Raw genomic sequence first — 16857 nt, 5'->3', positions numbered from 1 at the left:
CTTGCTTTTTATCCTGTTCTTCCACGTCATTTATCAATTTTATCATGTTTGAATGAAATCTTTGCTTACTTTAAGATGATTTCTTACAGTTTCTCGTTCAGTAAGTATACAGTAATTTCAGGCCAGGAAGACCCCTACCGAAATTTGAAAGAGCCTGAAGTCTTTGTAGGTGAGCTTAAGATAACATTGTTCTTGGCCTTATGATGAACTGCATATGTATATCAGCTTTGAGACATAATAATTAATTTTTTTAAGACTTTGTATTTAATCTCCTGGCTTGATGAAATGTTGGAGTATAAAGGAAATAAATTTTCCTTCTTCAGAATGTTTTATGAAGGTTTTCTCTCACTGTGGTACTTCCTGATGGCCTGATATTATGTCATGTGTAATTGGATTGACGCTCAGCCTGAATACTTCTTTCTCTTCTTGGCAGCATGGGGTAACCTTGGAAATGTTCTGAAGAGTCAGAGCAAAATTTCTGAAGCTGAAAGCGCCTATAGAAATGCTTTGTACTACCGCAGCAACATGGCTGACATGCTTTATAATTTGTGAGTATGCATTACTTTCTCTGGTTTGGTTCATCTTTGAAACCTGTGGCGAGAGACTATTGATTTAACTGCTGGAAATGGAAATGATGGTGGCTGTTTTTCTGAAATAGTCTTTTCATTAATCATACCCGTGAGAATAGTAGGTGAATAGTATTTGTGATTTCTTTGTTTGGGGCTTCTGCGTCAATATCTGTGCGTATTGATGTAGTGTGGTTGAGGGTTTTGTTTTTTGTTTTTTGTTTTTTGATGTACTATGTCATATAACAATTGGTTAAATGCTTGTAGTTTTTTGTTTTTTTGTTTGTTTGTTTGTTTTAAGTTCCATTAATACTTAGTTGGGATCAGAAAAACAGGTTGGTATGTATAATACTTCATATAATTAGTATTTTCATGATTAAGAATAGATGTAATCCTCTAATAAAGAACTGTTAGTGTCAGAGTAGATACAGAACATGTACTAAATCTGGGGAGTTATCAATAGATGATGTGGTTCCACCTTCACCTCCCACCTCTCCCCTCCTCCAAAGGTACTGGTAATTAAGTTAGGATAATGGGATAATTTAGAGTATTTATGTATGTCAGGTTAGAAAAATCCCTAGGAAAAATCTGCTGTTCTTTGGCTGGAAAGCCCTGGGGGGTACAGCAAGATATTAATGGAAACAGGCAAAACCTGAATCTCTTCTTTGTCTTTTATATTTATGACATTTTTTTGTTTGCAAGTAATAGAAACTTGTTCTAACTTTGCTTCAACACAAAAGAGAATTTATTAACTCCTGTACTGAAAATTCCTGGGGTTGACTAAATGTAGGCATAATTAGAGGCAGTGTTTTTTGTTTCAGAGATTTTTCTATATTTTGTGTCTGTGATTTCTTTTGGGTTCACTCCATTCTTTGTAGGACTCTGTGTGTATCACTTGGAAAGATGAAAAAATCATACACCTTTGTAATATCCTGACTCTTGTCAAACTCAGAAGGAGTTGCATTGGTGTCTCTGTTAATCCTGGGAAAGGTCTCTGGATGACCCTTCTGGGATTATGTGTCCTCTCTTGAGGGAAACATGGGGGAGACTGGCAAGAGCAGTAAGACACTTCCTTTGCCAGGGACTCCGGTGTTGGACTCATTTAGAGAAGGATCACGTCCCTGTAGGAAGGGACGAGGCATAATGAGATGTTTACTACTTAGTTTAATGAATATGGTGTTATATTGATAGTATCAAACTGGTTTGACAACTTAATTTTTTTTTTTTTTTAAGATTTTATTTATTTGAGAGAGAGAGAGAGCATGAAAGGGGCGAGGGGCAGAGGGAGAAGCCGGCTCCCTGATGAGCAGAGGGCCTGATGTGGGACTTGATCCTGGGACTCCAGGATCATGACCTGAGCCGAAGGCAGCTGCTTAATCAACTGAGCCACCCAGGTGCCCACAACTTAATTTTTAATATGTGTTTATGTTCTGGTTGCATCTAAATCTTTTGTAGGCTAAGTCTAAAAGAACAGATAGAAAAAAATGAAAAGATGAATGAAAATAAACAAAATCTAGATTTTTTTTTTTTTTTAGATTTTTATTTATTTATTTGTCAGAGAGAGAGCACAAGCAGGCAGAGTAGCAGGCAGAGACAGAGAGAGAAGCAGGCTCCATGCTGGACAGGTAGCCCGATGTGGGACTCGATCCCAGGACCCCGAGATCATGACCTGAGCCAAAGGCAGAGGTCTAACCGACTGAGCCACCCAGGCGCCCCCAAAATAAACAAAATCTAGATTTTTAAGGGAAGGTAGATAGGATGAGCTCACTTTTAACTTCCTGTTCCTACATTTACCTTGTTTTGGACTTTGTAACATCAGGATCTCAGTCTCTTGGGCTATGATTTAAATTAGATCAGCATGAGTTTTGTGTTGATTTGCATAGTGTTTAATTTTCTCCTTTTTAACAGGAATGCTTTCAGTGGGGGGAACACCTCCAGTTTGTACAGTCCCAGATTCTCATGCTCTACCGTTTCATGCTTTACCATGTATATACTACCATTTTTCTGGAAATAATTCTTTTTTTTTTTTTTTTTACTGAGTAAAAAAATTTTTTTTTAATGAGTATAGATACTTCCACAAATGTTTTCCCCATGTCTGCTTCATCTGAATAATGTGTTGTTACTTTATTACTGATTAATGACATTTTTATTTTATGAAAAAAGTTATCAGTTTGATAAATTTGCAAAAATGTTTTTTTTCTTTTTTTTTTTTTTTTTGCATCTGAAAGTAACATGTTCAAAGGGACCCCTTGTCTTGCAATATGGGATGGCAATTTTCTTTTGGTGCCCATTCTCCACAGTTTTTCAGAGGAGAAGGTAAACTGAACAACCCATGCTTCTTCACTAAGCTTATTTTTCTCTTTCTTACCCAGAGCCAGTGGTTTAAGGTTACCTACCTCCTGGTGATATCTGGCATGGGTTGAAAGAAAAGGGAAATCTATCTATCTAGGCTTACTTTTTGCTGAGAAGAGAAATTTATTCAATTAGACAAATGCACTGTACATGTAATTTAAAACCTGTATCTTATAACTTCCTCTGTGGTCGTATATTTGAGCTATTATGGCAAGGACAGACCTCCCCAAACCCAAATGAAAAATCCTTGCTGGAGAAGTAGTTATTAACAAGATAATTTTTTTTTCTTATTTATAAATGACATGTGACATAAATGCCATATACAGTTCCAGAATATTTTTACGAATATGGCAGTTTTTTTAAACTACACTTAACTGTTAGCTCAGATGGAGAGGCTTAAATCCCATAAGAAATGTTGCAATGATTTTAAAGTATTGGATTATAAAACCCATGTGATTGATAGAATTCTGATACTACATATATTTCAGAAGAGGTGAATTCTTCACTCATTTTAATCAATTGTTAATAAAATGCATCAAGATAGATATTTTACTACCCACAATATCATAAATATGTCTGATATCCTATGTCCCTAGGAGAAAACTTTTGTTTTTGGTTTTGTTTTTTTCTGTTTATTTACATAGTTAGGAAAGAAGCCAATTTTCTCATGGACCATTTAGAGACTATCTGATGAAAAGTTTTTCTTTTAAGATATATATGCTATTTTCTTTACATAATTTTGTCTGATACACAGAAATTGCTCCTTGCCCTCTTTCAATTCTGAAAGAAAAAAGGAATGTACTTTGCTCATTTTTACCAGTAAGCTTAACGTGATATCACTCCTTTGTGGTGATAGCAGGCAATAATCACATTTCATATCATCAGTTACTCTTAAAGATATTTTATAACAAAAGCCTGAAACTAATGAACCCATTATATTAGTTGACTTGAAATACCCATATTTATTCATGAATTTTAGAAGCTTTTGGGAATCATAAGCTCCTGTTAGGTCCTGCACTTAACTTTTAATCAGTAACCTAGATTTTTTTTTTTTAACATATTCAATGTTTCTAAATCTACTTGCTTTGTAAACTACTGAAAAAATTTCATGTTATTAGGAATTTATATTAGAAATAATCTGTAGATAGACATATATTATTATGTAACTTCAAAACAATGATGGGTATAGTGAGGTCCACTACCACTGGCCAGACACAGGATGATTCTAAGAGGTCAGTGATAATCTTTAAATTAAATCCCTATGATTTTATTTTTCTGCTTATATTTTTAAAATAGAACTGTGATATCTAAATATCGTTCTAGGTCAGGGTAGAAGGAAAAAAGGATGATTTGGAAAAATAATAGGTAAGTAATAATACAAAGAATATGTTGTTGTATCTGAAGTTTAGGGAGCATTATTACATTAAGAGATTTTAAAACTTTCAGAACTTTTTTGGGGGGATTAATATCAAGTTATATCTGGAGGTACAGACATACAGTTATACTGCCTATTTATAAAATGATAGAATAATTTTAATTTTTTTCTCTGGTAGCAATTACTTGAATTACTTCTATGTGCCAAACGCTCTTGATTCTTTACATATGTTTTGACAGTTTGTCTTCACATGAGGCCTGCAAAATGAGGGCAGTGAAACTCAGGTACTTTGTGTTGGATCACACAAGTAAAAGAGGAGCCAGTATTTGAATGTAACATGTTCTGACTCTATATCCATGCACTAATAGTATTTCTTCTCAAGCTGGCAGAAATAAACAAGGGTATGGGGTAAAAAACCTCCATATATATCTTTTAAATCCAGAAAAAAAATTAATTCAGACTACCTTTACATATAGAAATAAAATACATGGAATTACATCTAATAGAGAGTATCAGTTATTATTTTTTTTTACGAAACTAAGTTTCCTGAACTTTTTTTTTTTTAAAGATTTTATTTATTTATTTGACAGACAGAGATAACAAGTAGGCAGAGAGGCAGGCAGAGAGAGAGCTGGGGAAACAGGCTCCCTGCTGAGCAGAGAGCCTGATGTGGGGCTCCATCCCAGGACCCTGGATCATGACCTGAGCTGAAGGCAGAGGCTTTAACCCACTGAGCCACCCAGGCGCCCCAGTTTCCTGAATTTTTGCTATAGAGTTTTATTAGAAGGGTCATGTGTTGACACAACTGAACTAAGTTCAGGAAGTGGTACAGAAATTGTTTTAAATTGTCTAAATCCATTATTACAGTGGTTTTTTTTTTTTTAAAGATTTTATTTATTTATTTGACAGACAGAGATAACAAGTAGGCAGAGAGGCAGGCAGAGAGAGGAAGGGAAGCAGGCTCCTCGCTGAGCAGAGAGTCTGATGTGGGGCTCGATCCCAGGACCCTGGGATCATGACCTGAGCTGAAGGCAGAGGCTTTAACCCACTGAGCCACCCAGGTGCCCCATTATTACAATGTTTTGATAACACTTCCATCCATGCTTACAGATAACACTCATATAATGTAAAATTTTGAAAGCGTACTTACGTACTTCTTAAAAAATTGAGATATAATTGAAATATAATATTGTGTTCGTTTCAGGCATATAATATGATTCAATATGGGTATGTATTGTGAAATGATCATCACAAGTCTAATTATAGGTCACTGTACATAGTTACATATTTTTTCTTGTGGTAAGAGCCTTTACTTGGCAAATTTCTCTTTGCAAATTTCAAATTTCAAATTTCAAATATACATCCATTGTTAGTAGCTATAGTGGCCGTGCTATGCACTAGATCCCCATAACATATATATTTTATAACCATTTTACGTTTGTACCTTTTGACCCCCTTCACCCACTTCACTATCTCCCCATTCTATAACTCCTAAAAACAACCAATGTAGTACATTTATCACACAGCCTTATCTTTATTCTTTTATTCATATTGCTATATTCATTAAAATCCAGTAGTTTATACAAGTAATTTTAAGACCGGTTTAATAGATCTGTGTTATGATGTCGGTTTCTCTTTCCATGTATAATACTTTTCAGGGACAAAACAGACTATTGCTCAATTATTTATATTGTCAAATTTTATAAATATATAATTGACTTTCAACCTGTAATACTCACTGCATCTGAAGTATAATTGATTTCCAGCCTGAAAAATACTCAGCCATTTTTCTTTCACTGTGACTATAGATTTGTCCTCGCAGTCTGTTCCAGATGATATTTAAACAAGTAATTCAATAGAGCATTGAATATTTCATTGGGTGTTCGATTTCACAGTTATGATAATAAATTTAATGTGGTTTAATCAATTCTTGATATGTTACATAAACAGAAGGGATCATTTTTGTGGATAATAGAGATTTTGCCACCCTAAGTTAGTTGTCCGTTTTGTTCTATGTTGTAAGAACCTGTGTCATCCTCTAATATAAGAAGCTGGGAAAGGAGGAATAAAATAATTTAAGGAAGTAAAGAGAAAATGTTAATGAAGTAGAATATGGAGAAACAATGGGAAATAACGAATAAGTATAAGAGAATGTTCTTTAAAAGATCAACAATTTCTGGGGCCCTTGCATGGCTCAGTTAGCTAAGGGCCTGCCTTGGACTCAGGTTATGATCTCAGGTTCCTGGGATCGAACCCTGTGTTTGGCTCCTTGCTCAGTGGGGACTCTGCTTTTCCCTCTCCCTCTGTGCCTTCCCCCTGCTTGTGCTCTTTCTTTCTAATAAATAAATAAAATCTTAAAAAAAAAATAAAAGATCAATAATTTCTGGCAAGGGTAATATAAGACAAAATAGAAAATCTTGAGTATATAACACAGAAAATGAGAAAGAGGCTACAACCAGATAATGGAAGCTTAAACTAATAAAACATTGGTTATACATATGAAAATCTTTGTGATATGATTGCTTTTCTGGGAAAATATAAATGATCAACATTAACCTAAGAAGAAGTAGGCAATTTGGAGAAATTTGAAAACCATATTAAAGAATTTTCTCCACAAGGAAACAAGTTAAGGCTTTTGACAAGTGAGTCCTATCAAATCTTCAGTCAGGTGATGTTTCTTGTACCAGTCGCACTTCTCATTTATTTTTGTGAAGCTGGATAAATTGATGGCAAAAGTTCTGACTATATTTAACAAATAATGGAGGAAGATAAAATAAAGGAGGATAATGACAACAATAACAACAACAAACATCAAAAACTAAAAAAAAAAATGCAGAAAACAAAAAAATCCACTCAACAAAAGCAAATAAACAACAAAAATAACAGGACCGCAAGTTTTTATTCTTGTGACTATAAATATATATAAAACCTAAAATTAATATAGTGGCTGTAGCAGCATATTAAAGATTAAAACATCACTATCAGATAGGATTTATTCTAATATTTATAGGGGGTATTCAGTATTACTATTCAGTTATTATACTCTTTCAATTTAAAAAGTCACAAGAGGAAAGAATTATGATCATCTCTAGAAACGCCAAGAAGCTTTTGATCAATGTCTGCTTCATAAATAATAGGTAAACTTATAAATAAGAATTATAATAAACTAGGAATAAATATGTACTTCTATAATGTAAAGAATATGTATATGCTATTAACCTAAAGTTAATAGCAATATTGTATTTAATATTGAAGTACAGTGATCATTTCCATTCACATTCATTTTCCCGAGGTAGTGGCAGTTTCTTATTGGTCATTGTATCTCTTCATATGTAAACAGTTCTAATTGTATTGATTTCATAATGAGTTATGAAATCTGTGTCAGAGCAAAGAAGATCCCATTTATTGATGTAAGTGATAAGATTAGTAACGGATATTAAATAACCTCGGCCTTAGAATTGTATAAGGGCATTTTAACTATTATCACAAAATGATTCCAGGTCACAAGGAGCCTTCTTGAATTACACGTCTAGAGTTGCATTTTTTTGTAATTTCAGAAGCAAACACATTTATATCAAGAATGGCTCATGTAGGGGCACCTGAGTGGCTCAGTGGGTTAAGCTGCTGCCTTTGGCTCAGGTCATGATCTCAGGGTCCTGGGATCGAGTCCCACATTGGGCTCTCTGCTCAGCAGGGAGCCTGCTTCCCTCCCTCTCTCTCTGCCTGCCTCTCTGTCTACTTGTGATCTCTCTCTGTCAAATAAATAAAATTAAAAAAAAAAAAAAAAGAATGGCTCATGTATTAGTTTCCCAGAGCTGCCATAACCAGCGCCACAAAGTAAGTGGCTAAAAACAATAGAAGTTGACTTTGTCGCAGGTCTGGAGGCTAATAGTCTGAAATGAAGGTATCCATAGCACCTTGCTCCCTCTGAAACCTGTAGGGGAATCCTTCCTTACTTCTCTCCTGTGATTTGCTGGCATTCTTTGGCATTTGTTGCTTGCATCTGCAGAACTCCAACTCTCTGCCGTTGCCATCATGTGGTGGTCTCCCTGTATGCCCTTGTCTTCACATTCACATAAGGGGACCAGTCGTCAGATTGGAGGCCCACCCTCGTTAAATTAACAGCTTTTGTCTGCAATGATCCTGTCTCCAAATAAGGTCATATTCTGAGGCATTGGGGGTGAGGGCTTAAACATAACTTTTGGAGGAGACCTAATTCACCCAGTAAGAGCTGCCTGTCGAAAGCTTCAGTTTGAGAGAGATCATATGGTAGTTTCCCATGGAGGAGCAGGTGGTGAAAGACGCCTTATGGAGCCAAACTTTTCCATGGACTTTCAATGAGTTTATGTATCTCATGCTGACAAGAACCCTTAGGGGGAAGTAATTTGAGGATATAGCAGTGAGGGAAATGTGGGGTGCAGAGTTGGTACTATAGATCAGATCCCAGTGAGAGATTGATGGCTTCCTATGGGGTCAGGTTTTGAGAACCCTTGAGAGGTAAGAAGAATCAGAGAGTACAGAATAGAAGTGGTGAGACTACCTGATAGAGCTGAGCCATTCTTGAGCTCCTTCGCAAACAAGGCATGAGAAGCCCATGGATTGAGGACTGGTGGAAATGAGGTGGAAAGAACCCCTTGGCCACATGGTTAGAGTTCAGGATAGGGTTTCCTGCCAAGTTCAACAGATGTATGTGGGTGCGCGTGTGTGTTAAGGATGGAGAGATGAGCACGTGATATTAGGTAAGCAGACTGGTCCCCCAAAATAGAGAATTCAGAAGAGGATCTCCAACAGGAGTGCCTGGAATTGCTTTCCGTTATGTGAAATAAACATGACTGAGAGGTTTTGGGTAAAATTTCACTGGCTTTAGGTCCGTATGACGCAGATACGTAATTCGTTTGGCTCTTTACTGATGGCTGGAAGGAGGTAGGGTAGCCTACTTGTTCTCCTGGCAAGAGCAAGGCCTACAACTTATTACATACTTTGTTTTAATTGATAATTTTTGCCAATCAATACACAAATACAATCTTGTAAAACATTAAAACGGTACTGAAGAATATGGAGTAAAGCATAAAAGTTTCTGATTGCATTTCTTACCCACCTTTTCCCTGCTCTGCGAGATATCTTTTCAGATTTTTCACAACTTTTTATATACATGCAGTTGTACATATATTTTTTAACTTTTTTCCCCTGCATATATTTAGCTCCATTGATTTTTAAATTTGTGTGTGTGTATGTGTGTCAAAATTCGTATGACCCTCCTCATTTAGATTCACATTAAGTGGTTTCTACTGAGACTATTACTTAGCATTAATAAAAGCCCAATAGAATGGTTTCAAAACTGCTGATTCATTCTCTGTTTCCCTAATTACAGGTGGAGTTGAACAGTTTTTTTCTTATTTTATTGTTTCTTTGTAATTGTACTCGTAACTAATTGTTCCTATTTCTTGCCTGGTTTTTCTGGGTGACATTTTTCTTGTTGATTTGTGGAGTTTTGTGTTTTTTTTTTTTTTTAAGATTTTATTTATTTACTTGACGGAGAGAGACACAGTGAGAGAGGGAACACAAGCAGGGGGAGTGGGAAAAGGAGAAGCAGGCTTCCCATGAAGCAAGGAGCCCCATGCAAGGACTTGATTGCACGACCCTGGGATCATGACGCAAGCCAAAGGCAGACGGTTAACGACTGAACCACCTAGGTGCCCCGATTTGTGGGGTTTAAAATAAAATACCCCATGCACTTATACATATATACACAAAAATTGGTTTTGCAAATATTTTCTCCTACGTTTTATTTCTTTTTTTTGCTTTTCCTATATGTTTATTATACATAACTTGAATTTTATATTTTTCTTTCTATCTATATAAAACCACAGTTCCTTTCACTTAAAGCCTCTGTATTTTCTGTCTCTATGAAGACCATTCACCAGATAATTTTAAAATTGTACATTTCTTAAATACTTTTAGAATTATTTTTGAGGTGTTTTTTGGGGGAGTCCTTAATCAACCCAGGATATTTTTTGTATTAAGGCATAATCTTCTTCTAGTGATTACAGATAGGAAGATTCTTTTTTCTCCACAACCTCTCCAACACTTATTTCTTGTGTTGTTGACTATCCATCTGACAGGTGTAAAGCAATATCTCATTTTGGTTTTGATTTGCATTTTCCTGATAATTAGTGACGTTGAGCATCTTTTCATGTGTCTGTTGGCCATCTGTATGTCTTCTTTGGAAAAATGTCTAGTCAGATCTTCTGCCCATTTTTTAAATTGGAATATTTGTGGATTTTTCGTGTTGAGTTGTCGAAGTTCTTTATTTTGGACATTAACCCCTTATCAGATATATCATTTATAAACATCTCTCATTCAGTAGGTTGCATTACTGTTTTGTTCATGGTTTCCTTTGCTGTGCCTTTTATTTTGGTGTAGTCCCAATAGTTTAAAATGCTTTTGCTTCCCTTGCCATAGGAGACGTAGCTAGAAAAATGCTCCTAAAACTGTCATGTCAGTTTGTCAGAGAGATTACTACCTGTGCTTTTTTAAAGGAATTTTATGGTTTCAGGTCTCACATTTAGGTCTTTAATCCATTTTTAGTTTATTTTTGTGTATGGTATTAGAAAGTTGTCTAATTTTATTCTTTTGAATGTAGCTGTCCAGTTTTCCCAAAGCAACATTTGTCGGAGACTTTTTCCCATTATATAGTCTTGACTTTTTTGTCATAGTTTAATTAGCCTTCATAAAAGTGTGGGTTTACTTCTGGACGCTATTCTTTTCCACTGAGTTATGTGTAAGATTTTTGTGTCAATACCAAAGGCTGATTACTACAGCCTTTTAGGATATCTTGAAGTCTGGGATAATGATACCTCCAGCTTCTTTTTCAGTATTGATTCTGGATCTTCCGTGGTTCCATAAAAATTTTAGGATTATTTGTTCTAGTTCTGTGAAAAATGTTGTTGGCATTTTGATAATGATTGCATTGAATCTGTAGGTTGCTATGGGTTGTTATGGACATTTTTAATAATATTGGTTTTTCCAACCTATGAATATGGAGTATCTTTCCACTTATTTGTGTCATCTTTGGTTTCTTTCATTAATGTTTTATAGTTTTTGGAGTACAGATCTTTCAACTCCTTGATTAAGTTTATTCGTAGATATTTTACTCTTTTGGGTACAATTGTAAATGGGATTGTTTTCTTAAATTCTCTTTTTGCTACCCATTATTGTATAGAAATACCACAGATATATGTATATTAATTTTGTATCTTGCAACTTTATTGACTTCATTTATCAGTTCTAATAGTTGTTTTGGTGGACTCTTTACAATATTATGTAATAGTATCATTTCATCTGAACATAGTGGAAGTTTTATTTCTTCCTTACCAATTTAAATTATATATTAATGTTATGTATTTCTTAATATTCTTAGAATCTATTTTTGCTAATGTGAATTAGATTTCCCCCCCCATTATATTTTAAAATGGTTTTCCTGATTGTTTAGGTTTATTTTTTCTAAATATGCCTAATTCCAAGTTTTTATTATTGTTGTTTTGGCTTTATCACATATCTGAATTTTAGTTGAAGGTTCTTTTTCGGAGTTTTTCCAACTATATCACACTCTTTTTTGCTGAGAGGCTCCTGCACATACTATTTGTTTTTTCCATGTAACATTTTCCACCATTTTCTCCCCTTTTGACCTCTTTACCTCTCACTTCCCATTCTTTTTACCTGGATGTTAATTTTATATTCTTTCTATCTCAGCTGATGTGACACTCCCTGGGAAAATTTCCTGATACTTTTTATATTTTCAGAGTTGGAAGATAGGTACCCTCTGCAAATCTCACGGTAGCAACTAATACTTGGCTCCGTTGAGTCTGGATCATATTGTCTTTTGCAAAATCATATTCCCATTAATTACAGTGTGATTTCGTTAAGGTCAGAGGGCGCTTAGATACCATTCTATCCTTGATGCCAAGTATAGTGACAGGCACATGGGCTTTAAATTATGTACATGTTGATTAACAAGCTAATGAATGAATTAAACTATGGATATGTTAATTAATAAACCAGTAAATGGATTAATAAACAAATAAGTGAGTTGATTAATGAATACATTACTCAATGGAAATAAATCAACAAAATTCAAGTTTGTTGGGACAGGACTTCTGTGTGCTGCTCCTTATACCTAGTTGATCCACTTCTTTCCCAGCTGTTGTTACTGCCCATGTCCACTTACCTGACCCTTCATGTTGACTTACTGCAAAATTTCTAAATTTATATCCATCTTCTATGTCTATGAAAAGAGTCAGTGTCCAAAAGTGGTGAAAGTCCCTTAGAGAGACCATTGTTATTGTATACAATATATGTACATACTGATGTGGGATGAAGATTCTGGAATATATCCTTTAATGTCAAGGCTTGAGTTTTATTTTCCTTTTCTTCCACAAAACCCTGGAAATATTTTCTTTATTACAAACAAAAATAAACTATTTTTCAAAATCAGTAAGAGAAAATATGTTACTTTTATGTAATTGGATCACCAAGACAGCATGGTACTGGCATAAAAACAGACACATAGACCACTGGAACAGAGTAGAGAGCCCAGATATGGACCCTCAACTCTATGGTCAAATAATCTTTGACAAAGAAGGAAAGAATATACAGTGGAAAAAAGACAGTCTCTTCAATAAGTGGTGCTGGGAAAATTGGACAGCTATATGTAGAAGAATGAAACTCGACCATTCTCTTACACCATACACAAAGATAAACTCAAAATGGATAAAAGACCTCAACGTGAGACAGGAATCCATCAGAATCCTAGAGGGGAACATAGGCAGTAACCTCTTCGATATCAGCCACAGCAACTTCTTTCAAGATATGTCTCCAAAGGCAAAGGAAACAAAAGTGAAAATGAACTTTTGGAACTTCATCAAAATCAAAAGCTTCTGCACAGCAAAGGAAACAGTCAAGAAAACAAAGAGGCAACCCATGGAATGGGAGAAGATATTTGCAAATGACAGTACAGACAAAAGGTTGATATCCAGGATCTATAAAGAACTCCTCAAACTCAACACACACAAAACAGACAATCATATCAAAAAATGGGCAGAAGATATGAACAGGCACTTCTCCTATGAAGACATACAAATGGCTATCAGACCCATGAAAAAATGTTCATCATCACTATCCATCAGGGAGATTCAAATTAAAACCACATTGAGATACCACCTGACACCAGTTAGAATGGCCAAAATTAGCAAGACAGGAAACAACATGTGTTGGAGGGGATGTGGAGAAAGGGGAACCCTCTTACGCTGTTGGTGGGAATGCAAGTTGGTGCAGCCACTTTGGAGAACAGTGTGGAGATTCTTCAAGAAATTAAAAATAGAGCTTCCCTATGACCCTGCAATTGCACTACTGGATATTTACCCCAAAGATACAGCCAAGGGACATTTCAACAAAACAAATTCTGGTATTTTCATTTGTTAATTAGAAAAAAAAAAAACAACTAAATAGTAAATAGTGAAGTATATCCTTATATTCTGATTTGTTAAAAATGAAATGATGTTTCATGGTTCTGAAAATATTGAGTCATTTTAAAATCCAACTTGAGATATATGAGTGCTTTAACAGCTGTTTTTTGTTAATAGAAACACATTATTAAAATTTGTCTTTTAGTAATTTCATTCCTAATTTCTGGACTTGGAGTAATATTAACCATCTCTGCAGGACAAATAGATCAGCTAAGAACATAAGTGTAGCTTTTATTGGGATATTTTTGAAAGTAAAAATTAACATTTATTTGATACTAGGGCAAATTAACCGTGCTCAGTGATTTCATCAACAAAACGTGCATTTGGGGGCGCCTGGGTGGCTCAGTGGGTTAAAGCCTCTGCCTTCGGCTCAGGTCATGATCTCAGGGTCCTGGGATCGAGCCCCACATCGGGCTCTCTGCTCAGCAGAGAGCCTGCTTCCTCCTCTCTCTCTCTCTCTGCTTGCTTGTGCTCTCTCTCTCAAATAAATGAATAAATAAAATCTTTAAAAAAAAACACACAAAAAACCATGCATTTGTGTGTGCAAATTCTTGAGTATGTTTTAGTATTAAACTATCCATTCTTGAGTTTTGGATTATATATTATAATGAAGAACTTTGGCTACATCTGTCCTGTCGGATGCCAGAATAGATTAAGACAAGAGAATTACTATATAATGACCTGAACATCTGCAGGAGAGTAAAGAGGAAGTCAGAAATGATTTTATGGGGAAGCTGCAATTTTAATACATCAGGTCAATTAAATAAAGGAAAAACACAAAAAGAAAGATTTTTTGTTGTAGGTTTTATGGTGAAGCATCTATGTGATTATCAGTTAAAATTAGAATTTGTATGTAACATGAAAATTCATAGCCCTCAGTAGTATTCAGTAAGTTTCTGTAAGTGTTCTAAGGGAAGAAGCTGGATCTGTTCAAGTGCCTGGTGCAATCCCAGGGAGCCCACCTTATCTAACCAAAGCTCACAAAAGGATAGGAAAGTTCCTCTGTGCTAACATTTTCATGGGATTTCCTCCACTGTGTTGTTACAAGTACTAGAAGACTCAGAGACCAGTCAAGTTTGTATGGGATTCATAAGTGAGTTTCTATCTATCTATGTATTGAAAACATTTAGTTTATTAAAGAAGCGGGCTGAGGACTATTAGATGAATTAATTTACAGTGACATTAGTCTCCTACAGCCTATTGCTGTGAAACTTTGGCTGAAGCTCCTCCTTCCTGGAAAGTGCTGGAATAAGTATCCTTGACATTTGCCTCTGTAAATCCCAGTCTATAGACCGTTCTTCTGAGTCACACCACTTGCTCTTCCATGCATAGTTTTGCACTTAGTATATTCAGTTGTTTTGCAATTATAGTTAGACAAGTTAACACTTCATACTTGCTTGCCATCTTCTCCCATGGCTCATTTTGTACACCTCTTCTCTGTTTCATTGTGAGTTGATTTTGCAGTTTAGATCAGGAGGTGAAATCTGTTTTCTTATCATTCTAAAATCCCCAGTTCTTGTAACACCTATGTCTAACATTAGTTTTCACTAATTTCTGAGAAAGAATGTGCAATTATAAAGTTTGGTTAACACTGATTATATCTTCTCAATACATTTATAGATATGAGCACATTTGCAAATTTATGTATTGGAAATAAGGATTCATTAATTTATTTGACGAATACGGAGTGCCTTCAGAGTAGCAGACATTGTAGTAAATGGTGGGGACAACCTGACTGAGTGTGTAGTTTCTGCTATCAAGTAGCTTGTAGTTTGGATTTAAAAATATGTTAAATAATAAAGTAGCATCCTTTCTAACAGATAAGCTTATATTATTTGAGAAGGCAGACAGAGACTTAACTCATCCTGGAAAAAATAAATAAATAAATAAATAAATAAATAATAATAATAAAGAAAAGTCAAGAAAAGAAGAGTCATACCAGGGAAACAAATTAACAAGATATTTGGGGAAAGAATCGTTTGGTTTTGGCCATGTAAGTTTCAGATGCCTACTAGGCACCCACTTGGCAACTAGAATGCGTTTTTACAGCTCATGAGTACATTGGAGTTGTAATTATCTCAGTATGGAAGTTGAAACTCTGTGTGTGTGTGTGTGTGTGTGTGTGTGTGTGTGTGTGTGTGTATACACATAGATAAAAGAAAGAAAGAAAAAAAAGAAAGACCATAGATAGAATCTTGGAGAATATCAGTATTTAAAGGGTAGAATGGAGAAAGAGGAACCATAAAGTATGTTGAAGGAGAAATAAAGAAGACTGGGGTGTTTGATGTTATTGATGCCGATGAATATTACAGCAAGAAGGGGGAAAATGGCCAAAGATCATCTAGTATAAAGAAGTTAAAATTTCTTTGGGGCTTTATGTACCCCTGGGGAAAAAATAGTGACATCATGGGTCTAGAAAGTTGGATATATTATTCACTTCTCTTGAATAAAGTAGAAAAGTCCATTTTCTCATCATGAAGCTACAGGATATCCCAGAGAATGATTTTATCCTATGAAATTCATGGGTGCAATGACTTAAGAACTGTTCTTCACACTAGGAGCTCCTTGGTGGCTGGGGATGTAAATAATTTGTGTCTTTGTTTTTAGCACATAGTGAAGTCCTGACACCTCCTTGGTACTCAGTAAATGCTTTTGAATAGAACTGAGTCGAACCACTTATTATTTCACACTCATTTCTTTTATAACAATGGAAACTACACATTATAGTGTTGGTGTCTAGGATTGCCTCCTGGAACTAACTGTTAAGTTTTGCCCTCCCCCACATAATCCAGTGTAAAATTGGGGGAAATCAGAATCCTTTAAGAAATTAGAGTCTGGCAAGAGAAAGAAGGAGAAAGAATCATTTCTATGCTCATTTGTATCACAGGTTTTCTATTACAAATGTAATTTTAAAATGGCACTGTGTGGGTCATGCTTTTCCATGTAGAAATATTCGTTCAAGAGTAATTTTATAGAGAGAGTTAAACTGTTTTCCATGTTGGAAAAATGATGAAAGGCATTTTTTCTGAAATCTCATTAA

At 35.2% G+C, this 16857-nt stretch overlaps 1 protein-coding gene across 1 annotated transcript in view; it reads left to right on the top strand.

Moving 5' to 3' along the window:
- Positions 1-16857, top strand: part of TMTC2 (transmembrane O-mannosyltransferase targeting cadherins 2) — a 422846-nt gene that overhangs the window by 230691 nt on the left and 175298 nt on the right. The window contains exon 4 of the mRNA XM_032854661.1: positions 434-548. Within this exon, the coding sequence (XP_032710552.1) occupies positions 434-548 (115 nt within the window). The remainder of the gene's footprint in view (positions 1-433; positions 549-16857) is intronic.

This window comes from Lontra canadensis, unplaced genomic scaffold (genome assembly GCF_010015895.1).
Source record: "Lontra canadensis isolate GAN:19392208 unplaced genomic scaffold, GSC_riverotter_1.0 scaffold9, whole genome shotgun sequence".
In the NCBI taxonomy this organism is placed as follows: Eukaryota; Metazoa; Chordata; class Mammalia; order Carnivora; family Mustelidae; genus Lontra; species Lontra canadensis.
Note: the sequence above shows the minus strand (reverse complement) of the source record. Positions and strands in the feature narration are given on the sequence as shown.